This window comes from Peromyscus leucopus, chromosome 2 (assembly GCF_004664715.2).
Source record: "Peromyscus leucopus breed LL Stock chromosome 2, UCI_PerLeu_2.1, whole genome shotgun sequence".
NCBI lineage: Eukaryota > Metazoa > Chordata > Mammalia > Rodentia > Cricetidae > Peromyscus > Peromyscus leucopus.
In genome coordinates, this window is record NC_051064.1 from 111,258,965 (window position 1) to 111,278,037 (window position 19,073).

Here is a 19,073-nt window from a genome sequence, read left to right on the forward strand (position 1 = left end):
AAAGAAGGGACGGGGAATCGGGTGGGCAAAATAGGACAGGGTGCCTGGAGGGCAAGTGGCATTTAACTGGCATGAGCAAAGGAGAGCTAGAAGGTGCCACACTTGGAAAATAAAAGGTATCCAAGGCCAGCTCCTCCCAGGCCCCTGCACACCCACTAAATGCCACCTCCTCTCCTCTTCTACCAAGGCTGCCGAGAGGCAAGCTCTGGCTGAGCATCCTCAGTACAAGCTTGGCCTGGAGTCACTGAAGCATGGCTCAGGGTGCACACCAACCATGCTGTTGGTTTGCTGCCAAGCATATACCATGTCTGTATCCCAGAAGGGATGAAACCACAGGAGTCCAGGCCTTGGAATCAGCACCATCCACACCACCTTCCTGATCTTCCTGTCTCATCTGCTGAGTGAGGAGAGGGCTGCTGGGAAAGAAACCAAACTTGAAGGGCTGCCTGGTAGAGAGAGCTGGACTGCACACCTTCCCACTGGCAAAGGTTAGTTCCCAGGAATACTGTTCCCGGGGACTAGAACCCAGGTTCAGAAACTAAAACCTTTTTTTTTTGGAATCACACAGCATGGTATGAGTAGAGAGTGCAGTCATTTATGGACATGGTCCTAAGTTCTGCTTATCTGAGACAGTGGAAAGCAGAAGAAGCAAGGTGTACATAGCCAAGATTGGCTTGAACTTCAGATCTTTTCTGTCTCAGGGCCAGCGCTATAATTTAGAATTGCTAAGAATGAGTTTCTTCCTCAAAGAGGGCTTATGGTAGTAATTCAGTTAAGAGTCTTGACCAAGGGGCTGGAGAGATGGCTCAGCGGTTAAGAGCGCTGACTATTCTTCTAGAGGACCCGGGTTCAATTCCCAGCACCCACATGGCAGCTTACAACTGTCTATACCTCCTGTTCCAGGGGATCCAATACCCTCACACAGACATACATGCAGGCCAACACCAATGTTCAGAAAATAAAAATAAGTAAAAAAAGAGGGTAAGCTCAGTGGGTACAAGTGCTTCCTACTCTTGCAGAACTTGGTTCTCAGCTGACAACTGCCTATAACTCCAGTTGCTTTGGAATAATCCTTCTGTATACTGTGAATATGGATTACTCTCATTGGTTAATAAAGAAGCTGACTAGCCAATAGCTGAACAGGATAAAGTTAGGTGGGAGAGCCAAAACTGAGAATGACGGGGAGAAGGGTGAAGTCTGGGGTCACCAACATAAGCAGAGGGAACAGGAGATGAACATGCTATGCTAACAAAGGTACCACAGTGTGGCAGAGTGTAAATAAGGAATATGGGTTAACTTAAAATGTAAGAGCTAGAGCTGGGCGGTGGTGGCTCACGCCTTTAATCCCAGCACTCAGGAGGTAGAGCCAGGCAGATCTCTGTGAGTTCGAGGCCAGCCTGGGCTACAGAGTGAGTTCCAGGAAAGGTGCAAAGCTATACAGAGAAACCCTGTCTTGAAAAACAAAACAAAACAAAAAAAAAAGGGGGGGGGGGTAAGAGCTAGTCAGTAATAAGCCTGAGCTATTGGCCAAGTATTTGTAATTAATAAGCCATAGTGTTTTTATTTTTGTCGGACAGGAAAACTCCACTTACATCCACCTCCAATTCCGATACCCTCTTCTGGCCCCTATAAGCGCTCACTCACATGGACGGACAGACAGACGGACGGACAGACACATACACACACACACACACACACACAAATATGCAAGCATAGTAAGACCTTCAGTCAGGACCAAGCCTCAACCCCATACATTCACACATCCGCAATGGTCTGATTCCTCCAATTGGAGGAAAAGGGGGAAAGAAAATCGAAGCTGTCAGGGTGTGGTAGCTCATGCTTACAACCAATCCCAGTACTGAAGCAACAGGATTGCTGAGCTCAAGGCCAGCCTAGGCTACACAGTGAAACCTGTCTTGTTTTTTCCCCTTCTACCTCTCAAAAGTATTTTGGTATAAACAAACAAAACCAGCAAAACAGCAGTAACAACTGCTCCTCCCTGCAGCAGTGATCACCTTCCCATCATAACCTGGAGCCACGGAGGGACTGGAACAACACCAAGTCTCCCTCAAGTCTTTGCTCCCTGTTCTGCAGGAATAGGACCCTGCCTTTTTTGTAACAGAAAAAACAAACAAACAAAACCCACCAAGGACAGTCAATTGATAAACACCAACAACTGGTTTCCAAATTCCATTACCCAAAGGCAGAAGCCCTGTCCTTAAGCAGCACCCCTCAAAGGCCCCTGGGTCAGAAAGAGCACTGGGGCTGTGGGGGTCTCTGGTAGCTTGTGAAGTACATCCTGAAGTCCTCGAGGATGGAGGCCGCCATCTGCCTCACCTGGGCATTGGCCTGACCGTGCTCCTGGATATCACACACGAGCTGCAGGCCTCCTTCTTCTACCAACAGTGGGCAGTATTTGCTAGCTAAAAGAAAAAGACACTCCATGGACAACAGCATTTTAAATGTTCCCAGTTCACCACATTCACATGAAAGACATAGTGAAAGATTAACGTCTTCAGGGCCCCGGAATTAAGAGGTTAAAAAAAAAAAATGAGTCAATTCCAGATATGGTGACACCACAGATGGTCATTGTAGTGGTTGTTTGTTGTTTTCCTTCCTAGACAACTCCATGCTTCAAAGACCTTCAGGTCTAGCTTTGGGAAGAAAGAGCACAGCAGAGCTGGAGAAATGGCTCAGCAGTTTTAACAGCGCTTACTTCTTCTGCTGGCTCCTCGCAGCCCCAAAGAAAACTCCGATTCCCCAAACTCCAAAGAGCAGTCAATGAGCTTTGCCTGGACTAGAGGAGACTTTATGGTGGTTAGATAAAAGCCAGCTTTCCTCGGGAACTTGTGAAACTGTCTCTTAACCTTTGGCACAAGGGACATATGGCTACCTGTGGTGCCTATTAGCATATCAAAGCTCATGCTAGCCTCCAGGCTCCCTCAGTATCACAAGTAACTGTTAACTCCTTTCCTACAGGGAACTCCCTCCAGTTCCAGGGCTTCCCCCCTGCAGATACCCATTCTCCTTACACCCCTGTTATCCAATGTTTGCCTGTTCATGCCTTGCTCTCTCTGCTTCTCTACTCTCGGTCCCCTGCTAGTCTCCCCTCTCTCGCAGATGGCCCTGGCCATGTCCAGTCTGCTGGCCATCTTCAGTCTACTTCTCCTGCTCAGGACTCTTGCAGATGCCTCTGGCTGTTCTCCTCTTATCTACAATAAAAATCCTTCCCCTTAACTATACGATGGAGTGGTCATGTCATCTGTTTATCCGGTTCCTAACACCCACATAGCAGCCCACAACCACTTGTAATTCTAGTTTCGGGGACTCCAACACCCTCTTTTCTGGCCTCCATAGGTTCCTGCATACACTGTATGTACACACACATGCACATAAAGATTCTAAATGTCCGGCTGAATGGATAAAGTGAAGGAAGGATCTTGGAGCCAGAATAAGGGAAAGAAGCTCTCGGGGCTGAAGAGGTGGCTCAGCAGCTAAGAGCACTGGACTGCTCTTCCAAAGGGCTTGTCTAGAATTCCAGTGCCAGGGCATCTGATACCTTCTTCCAGCATTTATAGGCACTGCACATACATGGTAAACAGTCACACATGCAGGCAAAAACACCTATTCGCATAAAATAAAAACATATCCAGGCATGGTAGTACACACCTTTTGTACATAGCAAGTTCCAGGACATTCAGGGCTACCTAGAGAGACCCTGTCTCAAACAACACATATTACAGTATTAGTTTTAAGTGACTAAGGAAAAGCAAGCTGTAGGACTGCATGCACAGAATGAGGCCAGTTCTGTGAGGAGCAGGAACAGGATGTCTCTGCTGCTAGACATCCACTTCCAGATGTGCTTGTAATTCTGTAGCTACTTAAAAAACTGTAAGACATTTCCACTTTCCTTTTAGCAATGGTTAAACGGAACAGACATGGGTGAATAATCTTTTTTATTTAATAATTTTAGGCTTAATTTAAAAATTTTAACAATTTGTGTGTGCATGTAAGTACCTACGGAGGCCAAAAAAGGGTGACAGATCCCCTATAGATGGAATTAGATGGTGTGTCACCTGAGGGTGAGGGCCAGGAACCAAACCTGGGTTCTCTGGAAGAGAACTAAGTATTCGTGGCCACTGAGCCATCTCTCTAGCCCGGTGGTTCTCAACCTTCCTAATGCTGTGGCCCTTTAACACAGTTCTCATGTTGTGGTGACCTCCATCTATAAAATTATTTTCATTTTACTTCATCACTGTAATTTTCCTACTGTTATGAATTGGAATGTAAACATCTGATATGAAGGATATCTGATATGCAGCCTGTGTGAAAGGGTCATTCATCCGGGCAGGGGTGGCGCACGCCTTTAATCCCAGCACTCGGGAGGCAGAGGCAGGCGGATCTCTGTGAGTTCAAGGCCAGCCTGGGCTACAGAGTGAGTTCTAGGAAAGGCACAAGGCTACACAGAGAAACCCTGTCTCGGAAAGAAAAAGAACGGGTCACTCATCCCCCATAGGGGTCATTACTCACAGGGTGAGAACTGCTACTCTAACCTCTTTAGTGTTTTTGTTTGTGTCTGTGTGTCTGTGTGCATATGTGCACGTGCACTCACTCCATGGCATATGTGTGGAGTCCTAATGAGAATGGCCGTCATAGGTTCCCAGCTAGTGGAATTGTTTGGGAAGTATTAGGAGGTGTGCCTTGTGGGTGTGACTTTGGAGGGGGTGTGTCACTGGGGATGGGCTTTAAGGTTTCAAAAGCCCATGAGAGGTCCAGTCTCTGCCTGTTCCCAAGGATCAGGATGTACAGCTTTCAGCTGCTGCTCCACCTGCCTGCCTGTCTGCTTTCTGCCATGATGATACAGACTAAACCTCTAAAACTGCAATCGAGTCCCCAGTGAAATGCTTTTTTTTTATAAGGGTTGCTGTGGTCATGATGTCTCCTCACAGCAACAGAACACTGACAAGACAGACAGGTTCTAGAGATCCAACTCAGGTTGCCAGGCTTGTGCAGCAAATGCTTATACCCACTGGGTCAGCTCCCTTGACCCACGAGAACATTTTCTTTTTGTTGTTGTTGTTGTTGTTTGAGACGGGGTTTCTTTGTGTAGTCCTGGCTGTCCTAGAACTCACTCTGTAGACCAGGCTGGCCTAGAATGCAGATACACCTGCCTCTGCCTCCCAAGTGCTAGGATTAAATGCACCACCACTGCCCAGCTTTTACAGTTTTTGTTTGGTTTTGTTCTGTAGAACATTTTCCTAAAATCAATTCTAAACTCATTCATTACTCAGGATATTAGCTGGAAGACATCTGCTCTGAGTGCACATTGAATACCTACGGTTTTTACTGCAGACATGATGCACGGCCCATAGTGCCCAGAGCTGAACTTCTGGCTGGGAGAAGTTGCCAAGGAGTGGGGAAAATGCTTTGAAAGATCTAAAAAGATACAGAGATGCCAATTTAGAAGTCTCGGGTATAAGATTTTTCAGTATTCCCCCGACAGAGCCTGTTCTTCATGGAGACAGATGTATTATGCAGTCTGTATTTGGGAGGGGGGTCATTTAAGACACAGCATTTCATATGACACTACACATTCACTGCCTCGTTTTATAGGAACGACTGCATGCTGTCAGTCTCTTCATGAGGAGAACTTAGTGTTAAAGCTTTTCTTAGACTTTACCAAGAGGAATCACAGGATCTAAACATGAGGCTACTTGACACAACACTTTATCTCTGCAGACTACGCAAGAGGGAGACTGGGCGCTGCAATACTTTCAGATTACCTGTAGGTCACCAGTGCTGACATCTTACACCGTGAACTTGGCCAATTCTCCATGGTTACACGCTGCACTCCAAAAGAGAGGAGGAAACGCAGAGTGTTATGTGCTATTGTTTAATTCTATTATTTAAAAATTACCACAATAGGCTATTTCACATATTACTTACACATATTTGAAACAACATTTTTTTTAATATGAGGCTGATTGTAAAATCTTAGATATACCTGTTTGCCAGATCAACTAGATAACCACTATGTGTAGAATTTATGAACAACTTCCTGTGGAAACCACTGCAGTGGAAGGCTAGGGTGTGAGAGCTCAGGGCAGAGTGCTTCCCCAGCTTGTGAAGCCTTGTGGACTCAGTGCCCAGTACAGTGATAAGTAAAGGGACAGCGACATGACTCCAAACACTTGTTGCTTTTGAATCCAGCACCCACACGGTGGCTCTCAACCATCTGAAACTCCAGTTCCAGGGGATCCGCACCCTCTTCTGGCCTCCACAGGCACCAGATACATGTGTGTACACAGACAGACAGACAGACAGGCAATATTCATACACATACAATTAAAATAAATTTAAAAAAAGCCAGGCTGGAGAAATGAGCACTGACTGCTCTTGCAGAGACCCAGCACCCACAGGGTGGCTCACAACTGTCTGGAACTCCAGTCCCAGGAGATAGGATGTCCTCTTCAGACCTCCACAGGCACCGCACACATGGTGCAGGGACACACACACAGGCAAAACATCTGTACAGATGAAATGAAAGTAAAGCGACAAACAGTTTTTCAAGCAAAGCAAAGACCTCTTTTTAAGACAGTAGATTGAGTGTGAATTTATCTATACACTTTCCTTAATTCTTATATTAACAGAATGGTAAATCTGTTTTGTTTTTTTTTAAACAAAAGACTCATTCTTTCTTCTTGCAAAAGATGAACAGAAAGCTACTACATGTCACCAGGACATTTACAAAAAACTATCTTCACTGCAAGAAGAAACTGACAAACTAAATGTCCACAGGGTTTAAAATAGAAGCAAACAGAAAACAAAGCAGACTGAGAAATAATTAGTTTAACAGATGTAGCACTGGGTAAAGTTAAAAATATGAGGGAATAGACAGTAGTGGTGTACGTCTGTGATCACAGCACTCAGGAAGCAGGTGGATCTCTGAGTTCCAGGCTAGCCTGGTCTACAAAGTGAGTTCCAGGCTAGCCTGGTCTACACAGACAAACCCTGTCATAAAAAAGAAAACAAACAAAGAATAACAAAAAGAATGGAACTCCTGAGGGGAAAACTCTGCCATACCAGGTACTTTCTGGAATGAAGTAGAGGTGCGATTGAAAACAGAAGGCTGGCCAGGCCAGGCCAGTGCCTACAGTCCCAGCACTGGGAAGGGTAGGGAAGAGGACTGCCAGGAATTCCAGGTCAGCCTGGGCTACAGAGTGAGGCCTTGCCTGGAGAAACAAACAACGAAAACACCAGCAATCTGGCTGAAAAGACTAACTAAATGACTGGCCTGGATTTCTGCTAACCTGATGGGCATCCTGATGAACAATTAAGGGCAGGACACCATACTAAACAGACAGGACCTCTAAAGGCTTGATGGTGAGGCAGCCCTGTCCCTGCTTTCCTCCTCCCCTGGGCTTTCTGTGCATTTCTGTGCTATTTCCATGGAAACAGCAGATTCTTCTCTGGGTAAGCTCCACCTAATCCAGTGCTCTCCAACCTGAACCCAAGCAGATAAACTCCACTCATTACACATCTCACTGGCTCCAAGGAAAACTTGAAAACACAAAGCTTTAGGGGCTAGAAAAATGGCTCAGCAGTTAAAAGAGCACTTGCTGCTTTTGTAGAGGACCCAAGATGGGTTCCCAGCACCACTCTGGGCAGCTCACATCTGCCTGCAACTCCAGCACTCAGGGATCCAGTGCCTTTTTCTGGCTGTCCCAAGCACTTGTGTGTAGGCAGTATTTGTACACACACACACACACCATTAAAAACAAATACAAAACCCTGAAACTATTATTAGAGCTAGGCACAGTAGCCCACACTGGCAATCCAAAAGTCCAGTGAATCTGAGGCAGGAGAATCACCATGAATTTAAGCAGAGTCTGTGCTACACCGAGACTCATTTCAAAAATAAACAACAACAACAAAGTCCAAACAGACAAAAAAAAAAAAAAAGAAACTATCACTAGTGACATTTAATGAGATGAGTGGCAACATTCAACAGACGAAGAATCGATCTTGTTAAGAATAATTCCCGTACCAAGTTCTGGAGAAGGTCACTCCTCTGCAGGTCACGGGATAGCCAATGCTGTCTGTCGCATGTCAGATGGGCTATCACGCCCGCGGCAAAGTAGCTCACTTCTATGTTGGTGCTGCGGAGCAGGCTGACGATATGTCTCAACAGGTCTTCTGTCACCAGCTTGGGAGAGAGCTCTCTGACTTCAGCTATGTTGTTCTACAGGGCGGCGGAACACAGCGGGGCAGGAAGGGAGAAAGGATCAGGAACCAGCACCCTCCCTATGGCTCCCTCTAGACTCGGCCCCAGAACTTACTCTGGCCCCCTCCCTCCGAACTTGGCCTATGACCCAAATCCCATCCCTTCGTGAAGAACATGATCTTTAATAGCAAAGAACCAAGTAAAGCACCTACTAAGTGCTGGGCACAATGTGAGGGGAAAATAGCTTTATCTGTATTATCTCTCAGTCAATGTTTAGTACTGCAAAGAAACTTGGCGCTCAGCGAGACGAACTTGTCGGGATTGCACTGCCAATAACTGCTTGAACTCGGAGTTTGACTCTCAGTCCAACACAAGTGCTTCACACTATCGTGAAATTTAAAAACGAACACTGTCCTGCTGTTGTTTTTAACATACTGTATTCATTCTATGCTGTGTAATAAATTACCACCAACTGACTGGCTTAAAATAACACGCATTTACTATCTCACAGCTGCTGTGAGGCAAGAGACAGGGTATGACTTAGCTCCGCCTCTACAATGAGGTCTCACAGGGTCTCAACCTCATCCAGAGGCTCCAGTGAGCAAATCTACTTCCAGCTTCACTCAGAATTCATTTCCTGTGGCCTCAGAACTAAGATTTCAGTCTCTTGTTCAACTCTTAAAGGATGTCCAAAGTCCCTTGAACTGTGGATGGCCCTCTTTTCCAGGCAGGCGCTCACTGACATTCTGAGGCAGTGGAAGCTTTTTGTATTATATGTTACTTCTGTAAAGTAACTTAACACCCTATCAAAGTCGCCACACTCTGTCAGAGTGGAGAGGTTTGCAAGAAGACAAGATGAGCCCTGGGAGGCCTCACTTGTTAGGAGTCCCCTTTGAATCTGACAGCCCACCGGCCTGAAGGGGTGAAACAATAGTCCTACAAGAGTAGAGTGGAGTTAACCCTTCAGCTTCTGCAGCCCTCAGGTCCAGACACTAGTATGTGCAAAGGAATCACAGCTGCAAAGTCAGAGGCAGCAAGTGCCCTGGTTTTGAGATACGAATTAGTCAAGCCTTCCTCAACCAGCTAAAACACTGTTAATAACACTATTTCAGTGTCAAGCTTATATGACATTAGTCCCCAACAAAGAGACACAAGTTACCATTAGCATAACTCTGGGTATCAAAAGTCCTTGTGAGCCTTTAGCAGTCTACCAGGCCCCCAGATGACTAAAAGCATCTGTTATACCTGCAGGTAGGATGTTTCTCATCTAAGACATACAAGGCTTCCATTCAACTCTCCGGGATTATTTTCTACTGCTTTTCTCTTTTTCACCCTTTCTCCAAATTCCAACTCTTCTGGAAACAAGTTTCTAAACTGTGGGATATCTTGGTCAAGAGGCAGTATAGACATAGGAATTGAGAAGCTTCTGGAAAACTAACTGCCTGGAATTACAGGTAAGTGGTTCCTACTGGAGGGTCTGAAGCCTGGCTGTCCAAGTTTGTGTGTTCATCCCACCTCTTACCAACTAGGTGAGACAAATGGGTCCCTCCTGTACGCTGTGGATAGAGTGCAATTAGAACACACAATGTTGCTTACCCTTGACATAATTTTTCCTGATAATCCTTAGCAATGGGACTCTACTCTCCTCTCATGGAAGCATACCCACTGCCCTTAATCTCAGCATTGCCTGATGTTAGCAAACAGGATACAGGCAGAGCTAGGGAAGTTCTGGTAGATGGGGACTCAGACTGTGAGACACAGGACTCAGCAGACCACCAGTGCCAACTGACACCAGAGTCAGACCATCCTAGCTTATTCAGCCTGCAGCCACAGGAATCTCTCCCTCAAAACAACAGAACTGTAGCATGAGCTGAGCTCAAACTATGGGCCCATGGGTTCTTATGGGGAGAGGTATACATGTTTATGTGTGTTATGTCTGTGTAGTGCACATGCGTGTGGAAGCCAGAGGTCAACATCTGGGGTCTTCCTCAATCACTCTTTTCCTAACTTATTCAGACAAGATCCTTCACTGAACATGGACACAAACGTTTGGCTAGACCAGCTGTGAGCCCCAGGAATCCTCCTGCCTCTGTGTCCTCAGTGCTGGGATTACAGTCATGCACTACCACATCCAGTTTTATACGTGGGTGCTGGGGATCCAAATGCAGGTTCCCAGGCTTGCACGACATGCACTCCACCAACTAAGCTGTTTCCCAATCTCTCGTTTGGTTGGTTTTAATTTTTGAGTCAGGATCTTCCTATGTAGCCCAGCCTGTCATCAAACTTGTTAGCCTCCTCGGAGCTGGGATTACAGGCACGGCACAACACACACCATCTACGGGGTTTTCAGTAAATAAGATAGCTATTATATATTTTTTTAACTTTTATTTTAATTTTGTGTATGTCTGTGCACCATGTGCACCATGCTCACAGAGGCCAGAAGAGGGCACTGGATCCCCTAGGAATGGAGTTACAGATGATCCTGAGCTGCCATGTGGGTGCTGGAAATCTAACCCAGGTCCTCTAGAAGAACCATCAGTACTCTTAATCACTGAGCCATCTCTTCAGCCCCAGACTGCTATTATTTTAAGCCACTAAACTGTGGGTTGTTCACAGCATCAGATGATTACTGTGTAAGGATTATCTGCTCAGAATATAATGATTAAATGAATCTAAACTGACTACAGCTGGGCCCAACACAAAATAGGTGCTATGTAAGGATTAGTTTTAATTAAAATCAATTCAAACAAGTCACCTTACCAAAAGACCAAGCACTCTGCTTTGTATCACGGACACGGAGAATGTCTGTCAAGAGAACATATGGGTTACTACAGCATGGAGAAAAGAACTTCTGAACTAAACGCAGTCCTGTAGCAGGGAACTTAGCAGGTCTTATTAATTAAATCAAACCTAAGGCCAGTTATTGTGGTGAATGCTGGAAGATCAGAGAAGCAGAACAAGCCACAGCTATCTTACCTCGACATTTCCTATTTCCTCAGCTGATCCTGTTTTCTCAGACTGGAAACCTCTGAGTCCTCATCCAGAATGAATCTCAGCTGAACTACTGCTCCAAAGCCTGAAAGCTTAACCACATAAATAAAAGCTTCTAGTTTCTGGAACTCACGCCTTATAGAACCTTTCTGCTTTCTGCCATCACTCCCTGGGATTAAAGGTGTGAGTCACCATGCTTGGCTGTATCCTTGAACACACAGAGATCCAGGTAGATCTCTGCTTCTGGAATGCTAGGATTAAAGGCATGTGCTACCACTGCCTATCTATCCTCTATGTTTAATATTGTGGCTGTTCTGTTCTCTGACCCCAGATAAGTTTATTAGCATGCACAATATTCGGGGAACACAATACCACCACACAGTCCCACCTTCCCACCTCTAAGACTTGGATGATAACTGCCAATCCTTTATTCTCAATAAAGTACTTGCAGGCCGATGGACACTCATCTGTAAGATTCCAAAGTGCTTTCAGAGTAAACAAGAAGGTGACATCATCTAAATTCTCAGCCGTCTTTTGTCTGACTATTGTTACAAGTTCCTAAAAACCAAAGAGAGAGTTAAATGACCTCATGACCAACTCACTCCTGTATATATATATATAAAAGGGAAGAGGATTCCTAAAAGTGGGGGCTAGGGATATGGCTGGGTTGATAGAGTATTTGTAGCATGCATGAAGCCCTTCAGTCCAGCCCCAGCCTGGCTACAAACACCTGTGCCACACATACAAAAAAATAAATCTTGTTTTTGTTTTGAGACAGGGTCTCACTTGGTAGCCCTGGCTGCCCTGAAACTCACTATGTAGACCAGGATGGCCTTGAACTCACAAAGAACACCCTGCTTCTGCTTCCCAGTGCTGGATTAAATGCCTATACCAGCATGCTTGGCTACCTCAGTAAGAGTACTTCTTAAGCATGGAGGCATATGACTTTGATCCCAGCAAAGGCAGGTAGATCAATGAGTTTGAGGCTAGCCTGATCTATACATCAAGTTCCAGGTCTGCCAAAGCTACTGAGTGAGACCCTGTCTCAAAAGAAAAACAAACAAAAAACACTTCTTAGCATCCATGGAAAAAGTTGGCCTGAGAAGGGTTGTGGTGGCGCACACCTTTAATTCCAGCACTTGGAGGGGCAGAGGCAGGCAGATCTCTGAGTCGAGGCCAGCCTGGGCTACAGAGTGAGTTCCAGGACAGCCAGAACTACACAGAGAAACCCTGTCTCAAAGAAAAGAAAAAACTGGCCTGGTGTCACGTCACGTACACCCATCATCCCAGTGCTTTGGGTGGTAGAGAGAAGACCACCAGGGTTTGCTAGCTGCTAGCCCAGGGGGAGACCCTGTCTCAACACCCAACTTCCTCAGCTGGCCCACTGTAAACAGGTACACAACCTCCACATACAAAGATCTCTAGTGCCAGGCCTGGGTTCTCCAAGGCAGGTGGTTTTTTTTCTTTTTTCTTTTTTTTTTTTTTTGTTTTTCGAGACAGGGTTTCTCTGTGTAGCTTTGCGCCTTTCCTGGAGCTCACTTGGTAGCCCAGGCTGGCCTCGAACTCACAGAGATCCGCCTGCCTCTGCCTCCCGAGTGCTGGGATTAAAGGCATGCGCCACCAACGCCCGGCTTTGTTTTTTGTTTTTCAGACAGGGTTTCTCTGTGTAGCTTTGTGCCTTTCCTGGAACTCACTCGGTAGCCCAGGCTGGCCTTGAGCTCACAGAAATCCGCCTGGCTCTGCCTCCTGAGTGCTGGGATTAAAGGCGTGCGCCACCACTGCCCAGCTTGGTATTTTTAAGCCATTAATATATTTTTTTAATTACATTTTTATTTACTGTGTGAGTGTGTGTATTCATGAGTATACATGAGTTGCAGTGTACGTAGGCCAGCCTGGGTTACAGAATGAGTTCCAGGACAGCCAGAGCTGTTACACAGAGAAACCCTATCTCAAAAAAACCCAACAATAAAAAAAAAAAAATCCATACACATTAAAAAAGAAGTCATTGAAAAAATAAATAACAAAAGCTTCATTCAAAACTTTCTTCCGTTTTTCTTAAGGGTATTACGGACCAAGGATATAGGTCAGCAGTAGAGCATTTGCCTAGCACGCACAAGGCCCTGGGTTCAAAGCCCAGCATGGTGGGGTAGGAGTGGTGATCACCTCAGCTCACCAGCTCACCTTGACTGCCATGATGAGCTCTTCCTGAAGCTGTTCAGTCTCCTCGGGTGAGAGCTGGAAGCAAACAGAAGACCCGAGTGAAATGCCCACATTCTCCCGAGCCTAGGAAGGGGGAAATGGCGGCTGACGGATGCCTACCTTCAGGGCTATGAAGGAGGTGATGCTCACTGCCATTGTTTGCATCTTGGGGTTCTCGCGTCTGCACAGCCACCTCATAACAAGCTTGGCAGCATCAAGCCTGAAAAGCAGAATATTATTTTTCTCACAGGTGCATAAAGTTTACAGTTATAAATAACAAGTGAAAATAAATCCTTTATTCTCCTTCCAAAAATTCTGTACACAGTTAAAGGCTGAGAGCAGAGCGCTCCTGAGGTTCTGCCCCTCCCCTCCCTTAGAGTCCATCCAGCTAGTGGCTTACAGCAGAGGGAGGGATGTTCTCTTCAGTGGTGCACCCTCTGGTAAGCTGCCCGTGCCTCTGCCTGTAAGTAAATGCTCACCCATTTCCCTGTAATCAGCCCTAATTAAGCTAACTGTTCATACAAATAAAGACATGAAAAGTAGAAAGAAGAGTGACTAGTTGGAAAGAAGAAAGAACTCAGAGTAGATGGGAACAAGAGAGTATTTGGGGATGAATAAGATCAACACATTAGGGCTGGAGAGATGGCTCAGAGGTTAAGAGCACTGGCTGTTCTTCCAGAGGTCCTGAGTTCAATTCCCAGCAACCACATGGTGGCCCACAACCATCAATAATGAGATCTGGTATTGTATACATAATAAATAAATCTTTAAAAAAAATCAACACATTATACACAGGTATGAAAATACCACAATGAAATCCAGTACTGTGTATGATATATGCTAAGGAAAAATTTTAAAACAAAAGTAAAAATGTCAACTTTTAAAGCCTTAGCAATGAAAATCAGAACCTTTCAGAGAGAGCCCAAGAGAAGTCCATTCCAGTAAGAATGTTAGTAACTAAGCTCTGCTGGCCTCAATCCGATGCTTATCAGTACTTGCCTGTCAAACGGGACATCCATAAGAATCCTGGAACTGGTTAAGGAAAGAAGGCAATTCTTCTGTAACTTTTGGGGAAGAAAGGACAAATACTCATAAGCAAATGCAGAGCAGGTTAAGACATGTGGCTGGTGTGACAAAGGAACTGTTATGTAGTCCGCCTCTCCATGATTTTAATTCACTCCTACAATTGGAATAAGACTGAATTGTACTCTTAAACCAGGCAGTGGTAGCATATGCCTTTAATCCCAGCCCTCAGGAGGCAGAACAAGGTAGATCTCTGTGAGTTCCAGGCCAGCCTGGTCTACAGAGCTAGATCCAGGACAGGCACCAAAACTACACAGAGAAACCCTGTCTTGAAAAAAACAAAAAAGACCAACTCCCATTTTTTAAAATACATCTTTTTTTATTTATTTTTATTTCATGTGCACTGGTGTTTTGCCTGCATGTATGTCTGTCTGTATGAGGGTGTTGGATCTCTTGGAATTGGAGTTACAGACAGTTGTGATCTGCCATGTGGGTGCTGGGAATTGAATCCTGGTCCTCTGGAAGAGCAGCCAGTGCTCTTAACCACTGAGCCATCTCTCCAGTCCCAACTCCCATTTTTTTTAAAGTTATATTAGTTTTGTGTGTGTCTGTGTGTGTGTAGGTATGTATATTTGGTGTGCACATCATAGCACACATGTAGAGGTCTGAGGACAACCTGAAGTAACCAGCTCTCTTCTTGTATCATGTGGGTCCTGGAGATCAAACTTGGGTTACCAGGGTGGAGGTGCCTTCATCCTGAGAGCTATCGTGCATTTCAATTAGACAAATTTACGTTGCTGAATAACCACCACCGCAATAAAGATTTAAATGAAATCATGTCACTCACTCTTTTAGCATGTTTTGCTTGACTCATGTTTTTATGTTTCATGTACCAGTACCTCACCTCTTTCTTGTTAGACAGAACCCACTTAAACAAACATCACATTTGAGCATCTAAACAAACATCACATTTGAGTATCTATTCATCTGTTGTTGAAACACTTGGGTCATTCCATCTTTTTATGATTTCAAATTAAGGCACTGCTGTGGATATTGCTCTGTATAAATAAAATGCTGATTGGCCAGTAGCCAGACAAAAAGTATAGGCGGGACAAACAAAAGAGAGAATTCTGAAAAGTGAAAGGCTGAGGCAGAGAGACACTGCCAGCCGCCACCATGACAAACAACATGTAAAGATGCCGGTAAGCCACGAGCCACGTGGCAAGATATAGATTTATAAAAAGGGGTTAATTTAAGATATAAGAACAGTTAGCAAGAAGCCTGCCACGGCCATACAGTTTTTAAATAATATAAGTGTCTATGTGTTTATTTTATAAATGGGCTGTCGGACTGCTGGGACTTGGCAACCCCCCCCCCCAAAAAAAAAACAAAACTGTGTGTGTGTGTGTGTGTGTGCGCGCGCGCAGAGATTAGAAAGCAACTTACAGGAGGTGGTTTTTTTCCTTCCATCATGAGTCTCAAGGATCAAACTCAGGTCTTAAGGTTGCACTTTGACCTGCTAAGTGCTAACTTTTATCTTGTTGGTCCAACTCAACTTTCTTTTCTTCCCTCAGGTTTCTGTTTGTTTGAGATGGGATCTCATGTAGCCCTGTTGGACTTTGAACTGTATGTAGCAGCAGAGAATAACCTGAACTTCTGATCCTACTTGCTCTGCCTCCCAAGTGCTAGGATTATAGGTGAGAACCATCACACCTGGCCTGACAATGTTAGCAGATGTTTCTTAATAAATGCTTTTTTATTTTTATATTTTTGGTATTTTGAAACAGGGTTTCTCTGTGTAGCCCTGGCTGTCCTGGAACTCGCTCATAGACCAGGCTGGCCTCAAACTCAGAGATCTGCCTGCCTCTGCCTCTGAGTACTGGGATTAAAGACATACACTACCACGCTCAGCTTTCTGAGTAAATGGTTTTAGCTTCATTGCTTATTCATATTTCTTACTTTTTCCTATAACATTAAGTCCTATTTTATCTATAAAAGAATAAAAACTGCAATTCAGTAATACAGATCTTCCCTCTATCTGCTCTAAGGTTCAATGTCAGTCAACAATTTAATTGAACTTACCTGTTGGTAGTAGGGGAAATTTTTCATTGCTCTGAAGAGCAGGCAGGTGACCTCCGACAGCAGACGGATGGGCATGCCCCTGGCCAGGCCCTGGCGGGTGAGGTTGAGGACACAAGCACTGGCGGTGAACTGCACTGGCAGATCCTGGGGGTGATTCCTCATTCCTATAGCCACGAGCTGAAGAGGAGCGATTTCAGAGGGACGGTCACCATTAAAGACTCTGGTTCTGTCTCCAGTCTATTTCTGTTGGTGCGAGTATTTGCTCACTGGGTTAATAACACACTTTTCCTATTCTTAGAATTTATTCTGTAGGACACCGAGGAATTGCAGCAATGGCTTCAAATCCAAATAACTATCTGGGTGGCTCTGGACCTGAATCTCTTCATCTGTGCCAGGAATTGTATGATTATTTCCCGAGCATCACCCGAGCTACTGTGACGAGCATTGCAAGAGACACAAATATCAGTCAGAGTATGCCCTTTGGGGGATATTTTGAGACGGGGTCTCATTGTGGAGGTCGGCTGATCAAACTCAGCAATCTTCCTGCCTCTGCCTTCTAAGAGCTAGTATTCAGACATGTTCTCCCAGTGAATATGCCTTAGCATAAATCCTCAGCATTCACACTAGGGGATACCAGACATGAAACTGAAAAAGAGCACCAAGGAGGGGCTGGCGAGATGGCTCAGAGGTTGAGAGCACTGGCTGCTCTTCCAGAGGTCCTGAGTTCAATTCCCAGCACCCACATAGTGGCTCACAACCATCTGTGATGAGATCTGGCGCCCTCTTCTGGTGTTCTGCATGTATGCAGGCAGAACACTGTATACATAATATTTAAAAAAAAAAAAAAAAAAAAAAGCACTCAGGGGAGGTATAAATGCGGCAGCTGGGAGGCCATGCATTGGAAGCCTCCACAGACAAAGCACGTCAGACAGGCTCTAGAACCCAGACAGGATACAGAGGCAGGAATGGAAACAAAAAAAAGCAGGAAGGAAAAACAAAAACCACCAGATGGATGGACAAAAGGATGGGATGAGTTACCAAGGGAGAAGGAAGAAATTTGAAAGTAGAAAACATAACACTGGAAAGGCAGTGTAAGCGGAGGAAAACCCAGAGCACAAATGCAAAACAAGGAGTGTGACTTAGATTTTGTTTCTTTAGAATTACTTTATGAGTGTTGTGCCTGCATGTTTTGTAAAATTAAATTTTAAAAGTGAGTTTTACATGTGATGAAGCAAATTAGTATGGATAAACTCATGATAGTGTAAATGTTTTCTGATATATAAAAAGTAAAAGTAAATGAGTTTATCATTTCCTAAGCCAAAAGTCAGCTATAATGTATCCCAAGCTGGCCTCACTATATATAGTCAACGATGACCTTGAACTTCTGATCCTCCCACCTTTCCCTCCTGAGTACTGGAGTCACAGGGTATGTATCACTACTCCAGGCAACAATTCATTTCATTTTGTTCTGTTCTTGCTTTCCTTCAGAAAATCTGACTTTAGGACAAGTAATACAGCTCAGTTAGTAGGACACTTGTCTAGCACGCACAGACTACTGGGTTCAATGCGCAGCATGGCATAAACCAGGCATGCAAACACACCTGTAAACATGTCCTAGTCCTCGGTCAAAAGAGAATCAGAAAATCGGCCGGGCGGTGGTGGCGCACGCCTTTAATCCTAGCACTTGGGAGGCAGAGCCAGGCGGATCTCTGTGAGTTCGAGGCCAGCCTGGGCTACCAAGTGAGCTCCAGGAAAGGCGCAAGGCTACACAGAGAAACCCTGTCTCGAAAAAACCAACCAACCAAAAAAAAAAATCAGCGTTGGAGCTGGGGTGCAGCTTAGCGGTACATGCTTCCAAGCACACATGAGGTGCGTTCAGTGTCCCTGCACTACATAAAGCGGGCATTTAACGGCACGTGCCTGCAATCCTAGCACCTAGGAGGTAGATGTGGAGGTTCAGTGGTTCAAGATCATCCTCAGCAACATGAAGTTTAAGCCTAACCTGGGATAGATGAGACTCACAAAAGATAAAGAATGAAGAAAATCAAATATTAGCGTTTGAAGACTAAACAAATAAATAAATGCATAGGAAATGTCTAGAGCAGAGTGAATTCAATTCCTACAAACAGATCCATAACTCCTATTTTACATTTTAAAAAGATAATACGATGCTACTACTGTCTTCCTGTACTGTTGACCAAACACTGTTTTAGGAGACAAGGTCTTCTCACTATGTAGCAGTAGCTGGCCTGGAACTCACACTGATCTGTCTTCATTCTCCTCTAGAATGCTGGAATTAAAGGGGTGCTCCACCAGGCCTGCTAGTAAACAACTTTCAACTGACCAAGAAAGGGGTGATGAAGTCAGTCTTCTTTCTGAGGTACCTTTAGAATGGCAGGCAGGATGGCACTCAGGGAAAGCGTCTCTGTGAAGAGCCTGTAGAGCGCTTCCTTCACAAAACACGGCCTGTTCCTGTACTGGCTCAGGGCTTCAGAAATCTGACTCATGTTGGCTCCTCCAGCAACCTGAAAAACATGGAGTCACAGCAGGCTTC

At 45.0% G+C, this 19,073-nt stretch overlaps 1 protein-coding gene and 2 non-coding genes across 4 annotated transcripts in view; 1 reads left to right on the plus strand and 2 right to left on the minus strand.

The window, feature by feature from the left end:
• Positions 1–1,637: 1,637 nt before the first annotated feature.
• The window catches only part of Zyg11a (zyg-11 family member A, cell cycle regulator), a 33,388-nt gene continuing 15,952 nt past the window's right edge, over positions 1,638–19,073 (minus strand). For both annotated transcript variants that reach the window (XM_028890364.2, XM_037202789.1), the window contains 11 exons: positions 18,904–19,044; positions 16,520–16,696; positions 14,414–14,478; positions 13,535–13,634; positions 13,397–13,450; positions 11,612–11,773; positions 10,985–11,029; positions 8,048–8,242; positions 5,784–5,845; positions 5,339–5,436; positions 1,638–2,423 (listed from right to left, as the gene is read on the minus strand). In XM_028890364.2, the coding sequence (XP_028746197.1) occupies positions 2,248–2,423; positions 5,339–5,436; positions 5,784–5,845; positions 8,048–8,242; positions 10,985–11,029; positions 11,612–11,773; positions 13,397–13,450; positions 13,535–13,634; positions 14,414–14,478; positions 16,520–16,696; positions 18,904–19,044 (1,275 nt within the window). In that variant the 3' untranslated portion in view covers positions 1,638–2,247. The remainder of the gene's footprint in view (positions 2,424–5,338; positions 5,437–5,783; positions 5,846–8,047; positions 8,243–10,984; positions 11,030–11,611; positions 11,774–13,396; positions 13,451–13,534; positions 13,635–14,413; positions 14,479–16,519; positions 16,697–18,903; positions 19,045–19,073) is intronic.
• Positions 6,668–6,795, minus strand: LOC114707749. Its single transcript, XR_003736702.1, has one exon.
• On the plus strand, positions 17,737–17,799 carry LOC114707742. Its single transcript, XR_003736701.1, has one exon. It is a non-coding gene; the product is annotated as a small nucleolar RNA Z39 (small nucleolar RNA).